The sequence below is a fragment of the Atractosteus spatula genome, chromosome 11 (genome assembly GCF_055471065.1).
Source record: "Atractosteus spatula isolate fAtrSpa1 chromosome 11, fAtrSpa1.hap1, whole genome shotgun sequence".
NCBI classification, from domain to species: domain Eukaryota; kingdom Metazoa; phylum Chordata; class Actinopteri; order Semionotiformes; family Lepisosteidae; genus Atractosteus; species Atractosteus spatula.
This window is the reverse complement of record NC_142716.1, coordinates 46687024-46704064: the sequence shown is the minus strand read 5'-3', so window position 1 is coordinate 46704064 and position 17041 is coordinate 46687024. Positions and strand designations below refer to the sequence as shown.

Below are 17041 nucleotides of genomic sequence, written 5' to 3'. Positions count from 1 at the left end.
TTACCAATTTGTGGGTTTCACATTGTTCAACAGTGACAGCCTGTGGAGACATGTGGTACTACTATAATATTTCATTTTTCTGTCCCAGTGACATGATCTTCTGCCCTCTAATCCTAGATTTGTTATCCTAGATTTACTGTATTAATGGCATAGTAGACTACTATTAGATAAAGACTAAAAATCGAAATCACTGTTATGTAACGTCTGCAACTGTATTAGAATGCTTTAGAAGGGAATGTTTTGTATTAAGCTACCAATCTACCTTAATTAGGTATACCTAGTTTGTACCTAGTTTGTTGAATCCATTTCTATCTTTTGTTTAAAATCATTCCATTATGTATAATTAGCTATATAACAGTCTAAACTATCGATGCCATTTAAGACCTATTGTAAAGACCATAGGGATAGGTATAAGGAAGCCATACCAAGAATATTAAAAACAATTTTTTCTCAACCTGGAAACATTTAAGTGCTCAGTTTTCAAATACGGTATATCACGTACAGTGAAAAAACGAAATTACTTTTAATTAAGGATTAAAAGATTTTTTTTTTTACAGGAAAGAAGTGGATAGGGTTCCAGACTTTCCATTTAATTTTTTTTTTCATTTTTTGGAGCTTATCCAATCTCTTCCACTCTTTAGTTTCTCAGTTTCCCTGATTTGTTAATCCCCAGATACTTCACTTTCCAAAGAGAGGTCAGCTTTTTCCAAATGTGAATGTCTGGAGATACTGTATAAGAAGACAACAAGACAGCACCTGCCCTTATCCTGTGCTCAGGATAGAAGTATAAATTATATAACTCCAAGTATTTTAAAGGTAGCTACCAATACATGTGTTCCTCGGGACTTTTCTGGACCTTATGTAAACCTTGTTAATCAAGTCAATAGTTCTACAAGTTATATCCTTATATCGGTGGAGCCAGCATCTTGTGTTGCAGACATACAAATATAGAATCACACTCTGGAACTCAAATAGCAATGCCAGTTGAAATAGTTAAAAATGTAGATTTTCTTTTTCTCTTTAATCGGTTTTGACATTTTGATAAGAAGGGATGTTGCAGGTCTCAGGAAACAGACTGCACTTGACCAGTGGGAAGCAAACAAGGAAGAGAGGACCAACATGTCCAACATGTCCAAACAGACTGACCACTCCCTTTCTTGGCTCTTCAGAGCTGAAGTGTCCAGCAGCCCTTGGACATCCAAAGCCGACCACAACTAAAAGAAAGTCCTTCTTCTTTTCTTTTTTTTCCCCACCATGTTATTCTTCCATAACAATGTCCCCCCCCCCTTTTTTTACAAAAAGGATACCTGTACATCTGGGGGTGATCATCTATACAGTTTGAGCATGCAGCAGTTTTACAGATCTTCTTTGTACACAAAGTGACCCGTGGTTTCAGAGAAAAGCAAACATAAAGGACTAAGCTGCCCCATTCACACCTGTTCTGGTCCATTTTTGTTTTCTAGCTCAAACAAATTCTCTTTGTTCTCGGAGTCTGATTGTTCCCCCCCGAAAAGACCTTGGCGTATACTATCTGCCACACTTTGGAAAAAATGTGTCAGGCAATATTCATTGTAAAAAAAAACAGAGTCAGTTGTTTTCCCAGCAGTGTTACTGTTCGCCTCTTCAAAAACCCAGGTGCTTTAGTGGCACATTTGAGTGATCCAAATTAAGCCAGGCCAGTGGATTACAAAGACTATTAAATGGATTGTCTCCCTGCTTGGGTTGCAAGACACTGGAGAGGACGGGTAGTGGTGACTGTATTTTATTGCTTAGCTGAAACTGGGAGGCCTTTGGTCCATACCCTCTTACTACCATCAGAGATCATTTCCATTTGCAATATTATATTTATATCGTCACCAGTCACACTTCTTTATTACTAAAGTTAATTAGTAAAATGAACGTGTTTCTTTAGAGCTTGTTTTGACTGAAAGCTGACTGACTGTTTTGTCAGGCAGGAATCTTAGCCCTTTATCAAAAAAGATCTGTGCTGGGAGAAGCTGTTTATTTTTTTTATTTAGTGTACTTAGTATTACAGCTGAATTACTGACTAAAATTGGAAATATAATCAGATTCATTTTATGCAACTAAACAAGAATCCTGTTTGAACCAAAAGCATCAATAAATTATTTAATTTGTACATGTCTTTGGAATTAATAAGCAAAAAGACAATATTTTCCCAATAAAATTTGGAATAATGTTTTTGTTCGTGACAGCTGGGATACAAAGCACATCAATAACTGACATTCTTTTTTAAAACATGACCAGTGGCAACAATGCTGATAAACGTGACTGTAATGAGATTATCATCACTACATTCCAGCTAAATAAGACTTAAGTAGATGTTAAAGGCTCTATTTTAAAATATATATATATGTCAGAATTTGTTTGAACGTTTCTGTGGTAAATTACCACAAGCTTCCTTGTTTTCTGTGGGAAAACCATTTCATCAAAATGCACAACTCCCCTCTTATACAGCTGACGTTTCTTTCACAGAACAGAATCAAGATAACAAGAATTACAGATAATCAAGTTACAAACACAATTACTCATTTACCTTGCGCATTTCCACAACCAGACTGAGAACTAAACACAGACACAATTTCACCGCCATTGCTAATCATTTTTAAAACTCTGCACCAAAGCACAAGATAACGTTTTTCACAGTTTTCATCAGCAATCTCTGCCTTCAGTACTATAGAAAAGACATCCTATCCACCGGAGCTCTGGGAAATTGAACAGTGTGTAGGTATTATCTACTAATCCCTTACAGGTGAATGTGTCAAACTTCCAATATGGTTTTCATTTTCTGCTTCTTCTGATTGGTACAATCCTTTTTAGGTTCTTGATAATTGGTTGTGGTGCCAGATATGGTAATTGCACTGTCAAAATGTTATTTTTTACTGAAATGCCACTCGGATGCCCCTTGTCGAAGCACGACTCCCTTCTCTCGCCAGCTTCAGACTTTATTGCTAATTGAAGACACAGAAAAGTTAACCCTGGCAGGACTCAAGCTCTGTACTGCTCATCTGTTTCTTTATTCTGCATTTCTGCTTCGATATTTTGATCAAGAGCAGCTGGGCCGGTGAGGCAAGCTCTCCTAACACAACGGTCCCAATCTCACCAAACCGCAGATTGTATATGTGACCGATTTAAAAAAAATGATTTGTGAGTAGTTTCTTTTAAGGGAAAGCAACCAAAGTCTATTTCAACTTTTTTCAATGCAAAAAGAAAGGTACTGTCACTTCAAACAATGTGATGGAAAAATATAGCCAGAGACAGACAAAGCACTATCACTGTACGCCATCTCAAAGCTTATAAAACACACACCCCAAGTATCTGCACTTTTAATTAGAAATTCCTATAAAATATGCGGATCTTTCAACAGTGTCATATTCATCATTCATGTTATGTAATTAAATCTAAGTTAGCCAGTGCTAACTGTGCAAAAGCTAGAGTATCTTACTGTATCTCTGGAAAGCGTGAATCTGGCCACGTTGTGTCAGGAACAAAAGAACACCACTTTTAATATATAATATTTTTTCCATGTATATATACACGTATCTATATACAGCATCTTGTATTTACACTTGAATTGTGGTAACAGGTAAGGTAGATATATAGCACTTGAAATTAAAAATTAAAAGGAGCAGCATTGTAACATCCAAGGCTGTGCATATGGAAACACAACTCTCTTTAGGAAAATATCTCTGATAAATATGAATAAAGATATTTACTGTTTCAAGGAAAAGCCCTGAAATGAGATGTCAGCACTATAATGTTTTCCCTCTGTGCTCCTCTCCTGTATAAAAAGTAGAGTTTTGTCAGAACGTTCTGCAGGCTATACACACAAATATCATAATGCACAAGGGCTGTCCCAACACACATTTGAACCATTTTTCTGAAACCTTTTATCCCCTCCTTCAAAGAAGAAAGGAGCTTTATTAATAACTTACTTGAATCAGATCTTTTTAGAACTGCCCTTTAAATCTCAGCACGTCCCTGGTCTCTCTGTTTAGAAGGGTACTCCAGCTGGACCGCTCAAGGAAGCAATAGAATGACAATCATTCTGACCCCCAGCGGTTATAAAGCACCCTTGTATTTCCAGTGAGTGGAAAACCACACAGTATCAGCAGCTTTTGAGACTTGAATAACAAGCATGGGTTTACATCTACACAATACAGCAACTGTATGACACACAGGTTGAGAAGTGCAGTATCTCCCCTTTCTCAAGGTAGTTAAACCCAATCATGTTTCCAGCTGGCAGGGGTCAGAGAGACCCTCAAGAGCATCTATGTGGAATTCAAGGTACAAAGTTTACAGGTGCTAGAATTAATTATCTGAAGTAAATTAACAAGGAGAGGCTGTTCACCATCCATTCCATTCAACAGATAACATAAAAAAACTAACAACTGTATCTTTTCATAACTATGTTCTCTGTTGCTAGATTTGTGCCTTTAATTTTAAATGTTTAAAATTATTTTCCAAAGAGAAACAGAGGAAGCAGGAAGGAAGCAAAAGGTCAGAACAATCAAGAGAGCTTCAGGCACAAATCTCTTTGGATCTCAGAAAGTAAGGTCACACCTATGCAGCTTTGATATGGATAAGAGTGTAGGAGCAAAGTCTTACATGGTAAGACAGCTTCAGACAAGATGGAGATCCTTGTCTGAACTACATTACCCAGAATGACATGGGGGGGGGAATTAGCTATTGCCCTAACTCAACAAGTGTCAAACAACTGGTCAAGTGAAACTTTAAAAAACAGGACGCTGAGGCTGTCTGACCCTTCTGCGCTCTTACAGACACATTAAGACGGTGCATGCCTACAGCGGTGCAGCACATTGCAAGTCATGGTGAATGTGCAGGTGTGATGAACTGCACTTTGTTTCAAATTGACATCACTGGGTTTCACTGCAGTGCCTTTGGGACAAGAAGTCTGTCAATCCTGCTAATCCCTGGTTAATGCACCCCTAAAGAGAAAAGAAAAATTCTGCACTTCTGTAATCTTGGCTTTCCAGTGTGAGATATGCACAGAACTTTTTTAATTTTCCCCAAAAGAGTGAATTCACTTTATATTCCAGTAGCTGATATGCCGGTTCTTGAGGCACCGGTAGTGGAGTACAATGGAAATATTCCAGAATAAGATTAGGATAATAGAAATATATATGAATACAAAGGCAAAGCTGTATTGACACGGATAAGGCAAAGACAAATTAGAAACCAAAAAATAACACGCCACTGTGGGGAAAAGTACAACATTGTGTTCAGCTCCTTATTTTAAGAGTCCCTTCTCATTCAAATTCTCCGTGTAATTTAGTGTACTTATATATACTGTATTCAATTATAATTTATATATATATATTTCTTTATGCAGTCAGTAGGAGAAGCTCATGTTCAGGACTGGCTGGCTTTCCCTGGTAGTCCATCACTGAGACTTCAGTAGTAGTGTGAATATCTCTTATGTACAGCAATGGAGTCCTTATGTCATAGTGCAGTGCTCTCCGACTCCTCCTCAGAATCGGTCTTTCCTGACAAGTCTGCCTCTGAGTTCCTACACGGTGGGTCCTTCAGGTCGCTGTGGCGTGCGTCGTATTCTACGTGTATAGCAGGGATGTCAAGGCTCAGAGGATCTGGGAAGATGCAAAAGGAGATAAAAGGAATTTGGAGTCATCACTCTGCAGGCAGGCTTGATCATAGAACACGTCTGTCTTTCATTCGTTTATGGCAGCAGAATACACTTGTGTCGGCTAGCACATTATTCACAGGGATGTCACAATACAGCTTATTTTTTTAAAAGTATCTTTTCAGTCTCTCTCAAGTTTTTTTTCTCCATTTTACAGCCTTTGAAAACATCTGTCCATATTTTGTGTTTCACTGAGAAATTAATATATCCAAGCACAACAACAAATTGAAAACATCCTGAAAGATGTACACGGCTGTGTACAAATGATGCATTCTTCTGCCTTGATGACTTAGATTCTCCCTCTTCTACAGAAGCATAAATCCATGGTCATCTTAAATTAACACTTAATCCTAACAGAGGTGTATTTTGTAGTACAGCTAGTGTCCCTTTATCTTCATGTATGTGTAGAGAGGAGCAAATGATATTAATGATGAGGAACACATAGAGTTGACTGGTAAATGTGAAGGATCTTCAGTTGCCACATGTGTAGTTTACCCCAAGCTGTCGTGATAGTGTTTTGGAAAAATCTGACCAATGTCAGTTCAAGTTTGTGAAATCACATTTGATTTGGTTAATTTGGTTTCTTCTCACCCAAACTAACAAGCGCTAGTATTATAAACTGCAATAGAGCTGAAGTTGTTAGAATAGTAGAAAACACTAGTGGAGTCTTTGAGTAAATTGTCTCTTAACATGTAGATGGCGTAACTCCTGATGGTGTCTATAATGTCTTAAGACTTTTGCCCAGCAGTGTATATCATCACCTGGAGTTGCTTATTCATTAATTTCTCTCTTGGGTCTAGATTACATCTGCTGTACATTCCTTTCACATTTGTGTTGTGTCTCTTCAAAAACTGTTTTTTTCCCACAAAATGTAATAACCAGGGAGAAATCCAAGCAGAAACAGAGAAGAAAATAGAACAGAACACAAAAAGCTTTTAAAAGCTAGTAACAGATGTGCAGAAGTTATGAAAATCAATTTAGTATTAAAACCAACAGACTTTAATACTATTTGATCAACATCAGACAAATTAAAAGCATGCTGCTTCCCCGATAGCTTACAGTATGTATAAATAAAGGTAAAAGAAAACAAAGACTATTTAGAGTTCCTCGAACTTGTTGAGGAAAGGCAAACAAGCATTCCAGCTCTTTGACAGTTCATCATTGTGATCAGGCTGTAAATGAAGAGGAAATCAAATCAGTTTTGCAAACTCAAGGGGAGGAGTGCCCCATTTGTTTTTGCTGTTGATGTTTTACCTAGGACTATATTTTTTAAATTAAAAACCCTAAACCGTCTCTCACGGCATCGTTGTATCATGACATCCCTTCTGCAATAATGAAATGAAAAGGGGCAAGAGGTCTCATTCCAGGGCGTATCCATGAAAGCCATGGAACTGCAAGGCGGGTTTCGCAGAGCCACAGCGCAGGGAGTGTGTCCGGAGCCGCGGCAAGGGGAGGGCCTTTCTTTGTGATGTCATCGACAAGCCATGCAACTCTATCTCAGCCCCCATGCAAACACTGGAGTTACGGAATGGGTTAGTGGTGATCTGGACACGACAAGATAGAGATTCATATATACAGTATATATGTAAATATATATAGCAGCTGGAGTACGCTCCAGAGTTAGCCAAAGTGCCAGAGAGTTAGGCCAGTCGCTCCGGCTTACCCTTAAAATCCCCCTCACATTTAGCCCACACTGAATCACTCGCTTCACACAGCTGTAAGTACACAATAATAGTAATCGACAAGGGAAAAAAAAACAAAAACAGGAAAGCAGCAGAAAACAAAAATATATATATATATTCAGAGATCCAGACCGTAAGAACAAAGTCTTTTAATCCTTTCTTGCCCTTGTAATTTGTTTTTGGCCAACTTATAAATCACGTCGGCGTATCAGAAGGAAATGCAGCTCTCCACTGGTGTAGGTGTGTGGCCCAGGCTGACAATTTCCCTGCTCGTTTGGCAGGAAAGGGTTAAAAGCAAGAGTAGTCAAGGCAAAGAGACCCAAAAAGGTAGCCTCAACAACAGGTATTTTAAGCACAGTTAAAAAAAACAACACAGCAAGTGAACTTTCCAGGCAATAATCATATGGCATTAATTACAATTTTTCCCTGATTACTATTGCCCATCAGTTCTGCACTTAGGCCAATCGGCAAAAGAGAACAGAAATGAACAAGGATATCCCCTTTTATTGATTTGTTGTACATAAAATGCAATGCAGCATTTTCATTTTCAAAAGCAAAAACAAAAGTTTTAAAAATGTATAACCTCCTGTATGCCTGACCCGCAGTCTAGACCTGCATGTGACTGTTATACTTCTTTATAGACTCAAGAGGATAACAGCTAGACACAAGCCAGTCTGTTTAATCACAACAGGTGCTCTATTGTAATTGAAGTGCATTTCAGAGTTTATATAAATAAGTATTTTTTCATGGATCAAGATTAAAAAAGTAAGAACAGAAATAGGAAAGATATTTCATACTACTGTATATACTCTACATTGAATGAGTTTCAGTTAAATATTCTCTTTCAGCAAGGCTGAAAAAAAAAATGTTTCCTGGTTTCACAAACAAGAATCATAACCTATCACTAGAGTAGTTTTCTGGGTGCTCTTAAACTGTTAAAGGACATACTTGTTCTGGTTCTGTTTTTAAAAAGCATGACTAAATCTGTTTGTCCTCCCACCTGACATCCAGTGTGTTTTAACAATCCTTCTGCAGTACACAATTTGGTCTTACCTGTACAGTGGGCTTACAATTATATGTAAAGAATCACATCAAAAAATATCAGAACACGCTGAAGTGTGTATTGATGCTATAGAAATCTCTTCAATAAAAATACAACAAAAGTGTGTAACACAGATTTATACTTTAACTGAAGCAAGCATCTTGTGTTTAAAAACAATGCCATGAAGCATTTTCATATTGGGAGCAGTTAATGCTTCTTTTTGAAGATATCAGATGAAGAGAATTTAGCGCTTGTCAGCTTTTTGCTGGAGAGGCAAGCAGAACTCAAACTGTGGGGGTAGGGAGGATTAATCTCAGTCTTTCTAGTAGATTAAACTTCTCAAAATACACACTCCCTTAAAACATCACTGTTACCTTTTCTGAATGAGCAAAGAACACAGGAATGATTCCTGTCTATGGTACATTGCAGATGTCAAACAGGCAGTTACTTGCAAATATCTGGATTACCACTACTGTAGTTTTAACCTGTTAACCTAAACTGACATTAGGATGCCCATGATTAGTGATAAAATGGGTGAAACCCCTGGCTCGTGTTGTAATTTTTCTCATAATGATGAGCAGCCCTGCCTCTGTGTACTCTTAAATACTTGGATCCAGAAAAGTGACATAATGACACATCTGGATCAGCGCCGACACAGGGTAACCTCTGTGCGTAACGCTCGAGGGTCAAGGGAGCCAGCCCCGTCAATGGTACGGTATTATTCGCAGACTGCTGCATCTGAAACGAATCTTTAAAAAATAAGAGCATTCGGACCAAACAGAAACAGTGAGCTGGAGGCTAAAGGAAGAGCAGAAAAGAGTTTATTTTGAGTGCCGCTACCCAGACTGGAAGGACGCGCTGGCCCGTAAGACAAAGAGAAAGAGAAAGAGGGAGCCGAGGCGTGTTTACCTGTGGACATGCTCTCCCCAGGAGACATGCTGTCCAGCAGGCTGTGATCCAGGGGCTGCGGGCTGGAGCCGGACAGGCCCGGGGTGGTGGGAGGCTGAGGGGGGGGCAGGCTGGGCCTCTGGCGAGGCTTCGGGGTGGGCCTGGACTTGGTGAGCGTGCCGCTGAGGGAAGGGGGAGAGGAGAGGGAGGGAGCCGCCGCCGGGGACACCTGCCCCGACGACGACAAGCCGGGGTACCCCTGGCTGTAGCCGAGTCCGTAAGGGGAAGGGGTGCTGGGCGGGGTGGGTGACAAGCTGACGGGGGACGGCTGACCCGTGGACTGGTCCGACATGCCCCCCGACTGCCCGTAGGGCACCTTGGGAGGGATTGGAGCCAGCTTCTTGGACACTGCGGGGAGCGAGAGGAACAGAGGGAGGAACAATGTCAGTCCAGGCCCGCTGGCATCCCGAGATATTTCCTCCGACAGTTTTCCGTGAGAGGAAACACGTTTGTTTTTGTGAAAAACGGGGATGAATTATGGCTAGCCGGGCAAACTGAATCACCTCCCCATAACAGTAAATCCCTGCAGCTGAAATACGGAAATCAATTTCAGGGAACAGCCTTCATTTGCATTCATACCCACTCCACAGACCACAGTCGGATTACCATATTCTTACTGTCCCCAGTACTGTGGCCTGCTCAGCCGTCACTCAACCCTGTCACATTTCTTAGCACAATTCAGATCTTTACCGTGTATTCTCTTATCTCTCTAGTATACATATTACAACAATACAAAATTGTGTAATGATTTAACTTTCTTTTTCCTCATTTCTGGACCTATTTTTTCTTTTTACAGGGGAGGACATTTGCATTGCAACACATGTTTTTGCCATACTCCTTCTGTGCTGCAGACGCTCTGAGCATGCTAATACGACAAGCCCGTTTGTTTCCCCACGACCACTTCAATGGACAGAATCGCCTCCTTTAGCATCGTTCTTACTTATATGGGGGACTGACATCAATGTATTCATCCAAGAAGATGCAAGACTGGAAAAATAGCTCTCACTCATGCAACCTTTTTTACGCCGTTTACGCTCTTGTCTAGTAATGCCACTATGTTTCACCATTCAGTACTAAGGTATTGCGTCCCTGTACACGGTTGTATTTGTTTCTCTCTCTCTTCCCGTCTCTCTCTCCCCTTCACTTTCTCCGTACAGATTCCCCGTTTGTCACTGGTACATCTTTCCGCCATTCTTCATTAGCGATGCCGTCACCACCTTACCCCCAGCCAATCAGAACCACGACTATAAGTTTAAAAACAGAAGACGTTTTGACCCCCCCCACCCCCAGCTTTTTGCTCGCTTCTCTGGGTTTTTGCTAATTAGCGCTGTTACCTTGGTAGTTTTTGTTTTTGTTTGTCAAAATACAAAAACAGGTATGGGATACCTGTTTTCCTCGTCACCGTAAATATTAGTCGCTAGTCATTTTGGTGCTAGTGTGACCGTTGTGGTTCTGCGCGGGCTCATGGCCTCACCACTCCACCCCGCTAAAGGAGACCTCCCCCAGCCCAGGCGGCTGAGGTCCCTGCTACGTGCAGGGAGGGCGATGACATCACCATGCCCAACTAGCTCCGCTACACTAGTATGTATTTGCTGTTGATTGTGACTCTGAGCGTCCTGGGGGAAAAGTGAACAGGTAAGAATGTCGCGTGACATACACTTTGCACACACATAGGTTTGGTTGCGACTGTCTAGATACACTAGGTTTGGGGCGAGTGCCACCCTTATATTTAGGTTTTGCTAGTTAGTGTATGTCAGTTAGGGCGTCCTTTTGTTTGGATTAGATAGGTTAGACTGCACTATATTAGCTATATAATAATAAATACATATTGTAAAGTCTCATATTCCATGGATTCGCTTGTATATAATAAATCATGCTTGCACCTGATTTTCTTTGTTTTTGTTGTTATTTTGTCCCCTTCCAAATCCCTCCAGTGTCCCAAATAGTTTTAATGTTACACCCCCCCCCAGCCCCCTAGTCAACCTGGGGTCGTGACATAAGGCAATATGTTTGCTGGTTCTCAAAAAGGCAAGACTGCATTTTCACAGGTAACCGAGAATACAGGTCTATGAGAATGAACAGATGCAGACATGAAGGCGGAGACTGGCGCCGTACCTTTGCGGAGGGAGTGAGGGCTCTGCTCGGTGGACAGCTGCCCCTGGGCAGTGCTCTGCTGGCTGCTGGCTGTGGCCATCATAGGACCTGAGCTCTGACCTCCCTTCTGCCCCATCACAGGAGAGAGCTCTTTGCTCTTCAAAGTACTGAAGAGAAAACAACACAGCGTTCCATTCCCAACACTGGCTGGTTCACAACTTGCCAACATTCACAAAAATCAGAAAGGAACCCTCCTAAGAAAGAAAACTCCACAGTCATGGCATATAATTTGACTTCCCAAAATTCAGATTATACAATCTGTTTATCTTTCAAAGGTGACTGCTTTTTTAATTAATAAGTTAATTACTTGACCTATCATGCATTGTACTGTTAAGGTCACTTAACATGCAAACCATCTGTAACCGGTAACATTTAATTACTAGCAGCATTCATTACTGGTACAAAAAGCACAATTGCAGAGGACCAAAATTTCGGTGGCAGAGAAAACATCACAGAGTAATGAGCCCCAGGTCCCAGTGATGGCAATGGCAATGTTAACAGACTTTCTTATATTGTATCTTGAAGAAATGCATGTGCTTGGTAAATACTTGCAGAAATGGCTTGAATTCCCTTATTTCGTCTTGAACCAACTGCATGAATATATTTTTAAATAGGCATTTTGGTTTTTCCACGATCATAATTCAGTCTCCAAGTGACTTCATCATAAAGCATATGCTCAATAGCCATATCTCTGAGGTGCGTCGAGGTGGAGTCTATGTCCTATGTAACAGACAAATGGATGGACCCCATTGTTCTGAACACAGTAGGGCTTCTTCAGATTTCTGTGCTGTTAAAAACAAACACAAGTCAGCAGTCTTAGCCAAGTGGCTACTGCTGCTATACCTCTTATAGATGGATCACAACTCATACACAAGCTGTCCTGAATCAGCTGATCCTAAGAAATCCACAAAGTTGTTTGGCCATTGCCAGATTAACTGGCAAAGCAGGTAAACTGTAGCTGTGAAAGCTCTGCACCATGTCACAGGACATATGGAACACGGCTTTCAGGAAGGCAGAAAGAAACAGCCCTGCTGTGCTCAGAACAGGTTGGCTCTCGTGATGCTAGACCATTGTGCCTTGTGTTTGGGGTGTGAGGAATGTTCCGTGCATCAGAGTTGGCTGTACATGTGTGCTACTCACCTCTACCATGCTGGACACGACCCATGTCTCTTCTTGAGTTAGAGATCATCACAGTTTCTGCTGCAGTGTGTGATTTTATTTTACTTGTACACGTATGTGTGTGTGCTTAAACTGTGGTAAAGCCTGCTGCGCTGTCTGTACTTGTATGCACTAGTTGGTCCAGTCTTCCCCTTGCAGAGGGTTGCACAACTCCAGTCCTGGAAGGCCAGAAGGTTTTCTTTCCACCTCAGCCCTTCGTTACCGAACTGAACTCATTATTTGCTGAACCAGACAAGTTGAAGCCTTTCCATGTCCTATGTCCTCAAGAAGCAGGAGATTTAAAGAGATCTATAAAACAAGCTGCCCAGGAGGACCAGGGTGGGCTCCCCTGCTCTAGTGCTCTCATACATCTGAACATATTCCAGAAGTGAAATTATTTTTACAGATTTGCACTGAAACATTGCTCAGCTCCACAGACACAGAAATAAGCAAGCACTGCCCAAATGATCATTTTTTTATCGAGATAACAGGTAATACCTGCTAGTGTTGCAGGAATTGTTGATTCTATGACAAATTCGATGGTGTCGCTTTATATCAGAACCAAAAAGGTGTTACAGTGTAATTGCAATGGTATAGAATGCATCATTAAGTCATAACATAGTGTCTCACTCACCCTGAAATTTAATAAGGTCAAAACCACTGCCTTGTAATGTACTGAATAATATCTTTGCTGACATAGAGAAAAGCAGGAGAGATTGACAGTGAAATCATTATGCTTGATCTGTTCTTGTCAATTAATGTGTTTGTCATGTACTCAATAATATAGGAAGCATCAACGTCCTTAATTGACTATCCTCAAGCCCCATCCTGCACTTTCATATCATCAGACAGCTGCTAATACTCCCAAGTTTAAAATCACTAAGGCTTATAAAATGAAGGATATCCTTATGAAGGATTTTTTGATTTAATGGAGACGATGAAGGAAAAGCAGCTGCTACAGGTTTAGCACGAAGGTCAGGAACTTAATTCATTCAGAACAGCACCTCGATGAAAGCTACAATCTCTCACCTCCCAAATCCCAAACGCATTTGAAGCAGATGGAGAGCATGAGTGGGAAGCTGGGAGTTGATTGGGATTTGGTGCCCAGAGGTGAGCAGGGTAATGAATAGAATAGAACTGAGTCCTCATCTCCTTGCATGAAACACTACAAAACAGAGCTCGACAACCCTGGAGCTCAGAAGAGGATTATTAGTCGGCTCACCAACAGAAAACAAAATGGAACCAACAGACATCACAACAGAAGTAGCCTAAACACACACAACCTAAATGTATATTCAATCCTGTAAAGAATAAGATGCAAGTAATAACATGAGGCTTGGCTCCTCCTGAGCGTTAATAACATCCTCCGTCGCTTAGCAACACTGCCCTCAGGGGTATTCCCAGCAGCCAGGGATGCAATTGCTTTAAAAAAGGAACTGCGGTTTTAAGGTCTAAAAACTTAAAAACGCTGCTTGAAGCCCAAAAAAAAAAAGCTGTATATATAAAGGAAAGCCTGAGTCTGCGAGAGTCTGAGAAGCAAAATAAAGGAAGCAAAAGAAACAAAATAGCCACCAATAGCTTGACACTACTGAGGAAGCACCATTTTGTCCCAATGGGCACACTGGTTTGTGTTGCTGTTGTTGTAGGGTAGCTTTTTTGGCAGTGGGGTGGGGTTGCGGTTGTGTGTATTTACCTAGTCAGTCTGGTCCCTCTGTCTCGGCTACAGGCACAGCTGGCCCACTGGGGAAAGGCTGAGGAGGGCAGGTTAGGGGGCAGGCTGAGGGCTGGGTCATGTTTGGTCAGCACCAGCGGGGTTTTGATGTAAAGGGGTGACATGTTAGTTTCAGGGTTGGCATGCAGTGCGTCGGCCAGGGAGCTCTGCTTGGGGAGGTGGAGGAAGCTGGGCTTGGGGTTAGAGTTGATGTCAAGCTGCTGGGGGGAGGCGGAGAGAGGAGGAGGAGGGAGGGGGCTGTAGCCGATCCACCTGTGGGGAGAGGAGCAGGAAGAGGAGGAGGAGGAGGCTGGGGTTACAGAGTCAGGGCCGGGGGCGGCAGGCCGGGGGGATGGCTGTGCCCTGGGGTAGTGATGGTGAGGGGGGGGACAGCAGGTGGGGTATGGTGGGGGGGGCCTGTCATCCTCAGAAGGATAGGCGTAACAGGAATCCGACCAATTGGGCGACACATCGTCTGTGCTGCAAATGTTGGGAAAAAAACGACAAAATAAAACAAAAAGCAGTGACTGTATAGAGAGGACCAAGAAGAAATGATCTGGCTGAGAAATAGAAAACCCTTTTTGTTTCTTTCAGCTCAGGGCCAACACATATGCGGCATTTAAAAACTTGAACAGGAAATCGATCGAGAAGAATTTTGGACGTTTCCTTTTCTTAAAATGTATCCTCCCTTTAATATATATTTATGCATTAAAGGGAATAATCTTTGTTAAGGCAATGGTGTTTATATCAAGCTTATAACAGTAGTGTAGTGAAGGGAAGGGCCTTGGTAAAAAAAAGAAAGAATAGGAATCTGATTCCTTTAACAAAGAGAGATGAAACAAAAGACATGCAGTCACTGTATTCCAAGATATCAGTGATGCACTGAGCATGGAGTTGTGTCTGATAGCATATTATCCAGCATCAGAAGTATACGATGACTTGGACCAACTCAAGGTGATGTTTAAGACAGGAAACCCATACTTCAAAGGGTTTGTTTTCCTGCCATCAAGCAATTTTGTTATGTTTTCAAGGACAAACAGTGATGCTCTTATATAAATAGAATCCTGCAAGAAAGAAAGGCTGATATTACCCCTGCTTCTCAAACTGTGAAACTGATTCTACAGTACGTGATTTATTCAGGGGAGGTGCTGCAGTATTGCAGTATGATTGCTGTTTGTAAGGCCATTCAGCGCCTCAGACACAAGTTTCCATACCTCGTCTCCAAACAAAGAACAGAAATACAGCCAGAGGTGGAAACAAAGATGTTCATTCAACTGCTGATGAGCTTTTTTTTTTTAGAGAAACACAATTCTATTCACCGCTTATATTGATAAGATCACCACACAAACGACACACAACAAGACCATTGCAAGAGACAGCACTAACTCTAGTACTGTACTTCTGCAATTTGATCATTTACGGTCAATTAATGTCACGATCGCAACCCCTCCTCTTAAGGGCGCTCCAGCCCTTCCTTGTTAGTTTCATCTCCCGCACCTGCACCCTGTTCCAGTGCCTTTTCAGTTCCCCCTTAAAAGCCAGACGCTGACGCTAATCGGGGCTCTGCATTGGTTTCCGCATCATGCGAGCCCGGGACCTGGACGCACCTGGCTCCATTATGGTTTTAGCTTCCATTCTTGCTCCCGTTCCACCTGTCAGTCCCGACCCAGTTTCTGGATTTTAATCACCTGTCTCGGATGAATCGCCTGGCCTTAGACTTTTGCCCTGTTTTTGGATTTCCCGTTTGTCTCATCCCTGGATCGTTTGCCTCGGCCACACCTCCTCCGACCACCAGCACTCCATGGACACGCCCCCTGTTTTCATCCCCGTATCCTGCATGACTTTTTCCTCGTGTTTTCTCACTCAACCCTGGATTGTGTCGTCTGCATAGGGTCCGGAAAGAAATCTCCCTGACAACTCATGGCAATTTTGGCACTTCGGAACTACGCATCTTGACATTTTGTCAGCGCTTTCTTATCTGCTGCAAAGAAAGGATCACTGATACATGGGCTGCAATGAAAACATCCCATTGCTGAGCGAGTCAATTACAGATATTTAAGCAAAACCAGCCTTGTGTTGGAACCGTTTGTTTGGAGCTAAAGGGAGTTTTTCTGAAAGCAGTTCGCACGAGTCCACATGCTACACTAAGGCTCTTCAACACCTGGAGGAGCGTATCTCGAGGCTGAGCAGAAAATGTAGTAAATTACTGCAGCTAACGTGTGTTCCTCTGAGGGTTTAATCCTTGGTCCCAATGAAGAGGTTGCATGGGCACTTTCACTGCCCCGCCACGACTGGCTCAGCCACCTCCCTGCCCTACACTTGCAATCGAATCTGGGATGCATAGATAGAAGTGGTATTAACTCGCTAAGAAAAATACACAGGACAGTAACATCGGTGTGTCCTGTCCTTGAACCCCTTATTAATTCCTCTAGAAGAAGTAGCCAATAGATTAGCCTCTAGTTTGAGGCTGTTTAAATCAGAAAACAACTGCACACACACACTCACATGCAATCTCTCTCCCCCCTCCCCCCCCCAGCATCCAAAAAAAAAAGCTCAAGCAGTTAGAAGTGGAATCTGCAAGCACAGAAGAGAAGATCTGCACGTGAGGAGGGGAAGTGTGAGGGAGGCGCAAGCTGCTCGGAGGAGGAAGCAACAACACGGGTTTA

At 41.9% G+C, this 17041-nt stretch overlaps 1 protein-coding gene across 2 annotated transcripts in view; it reads right to left on the bottom strand.

The window, feature by feature from the left end:
* Nucleotides 1–992: 992 nt before the first annotated feature.
* arhgap44a (Rho GTPase activating protein 44a) overlaps nucleotides 993–17041 on the bottom strand; it is a 67114-nt gene continuing 51065 nt past the window's right edge. The window contains exons 18-21 of one of the 2 annotated variants that reach the window (XM_088927489.1): nucleotides 14358–14855; nucleotides 11468–11613; nucleotides 9314–9700; nucleotides 993–5627 (exon numbers count right to left, since the gene is read on the bottom strand). In XM_088927489.1, the coding sequence (XP_088783615.1) occupies nucleotides 5482–5627; nucleotides 9314–9700; nucleotides 11468–11613; nucleotides 14358–14855 (1177 nt within the window). In that variant the 3' untranslated portion in view covers nucleotides 993–5481. The remainder of the gene's footprint in view (nucleotides 5628–9313; nucleotides 9701–11467; nucleotides 11614–14357; nucleotides 14856–17041) is intronic. The other variant, XM_088927490.1, reaches the window with a different exon arrangement.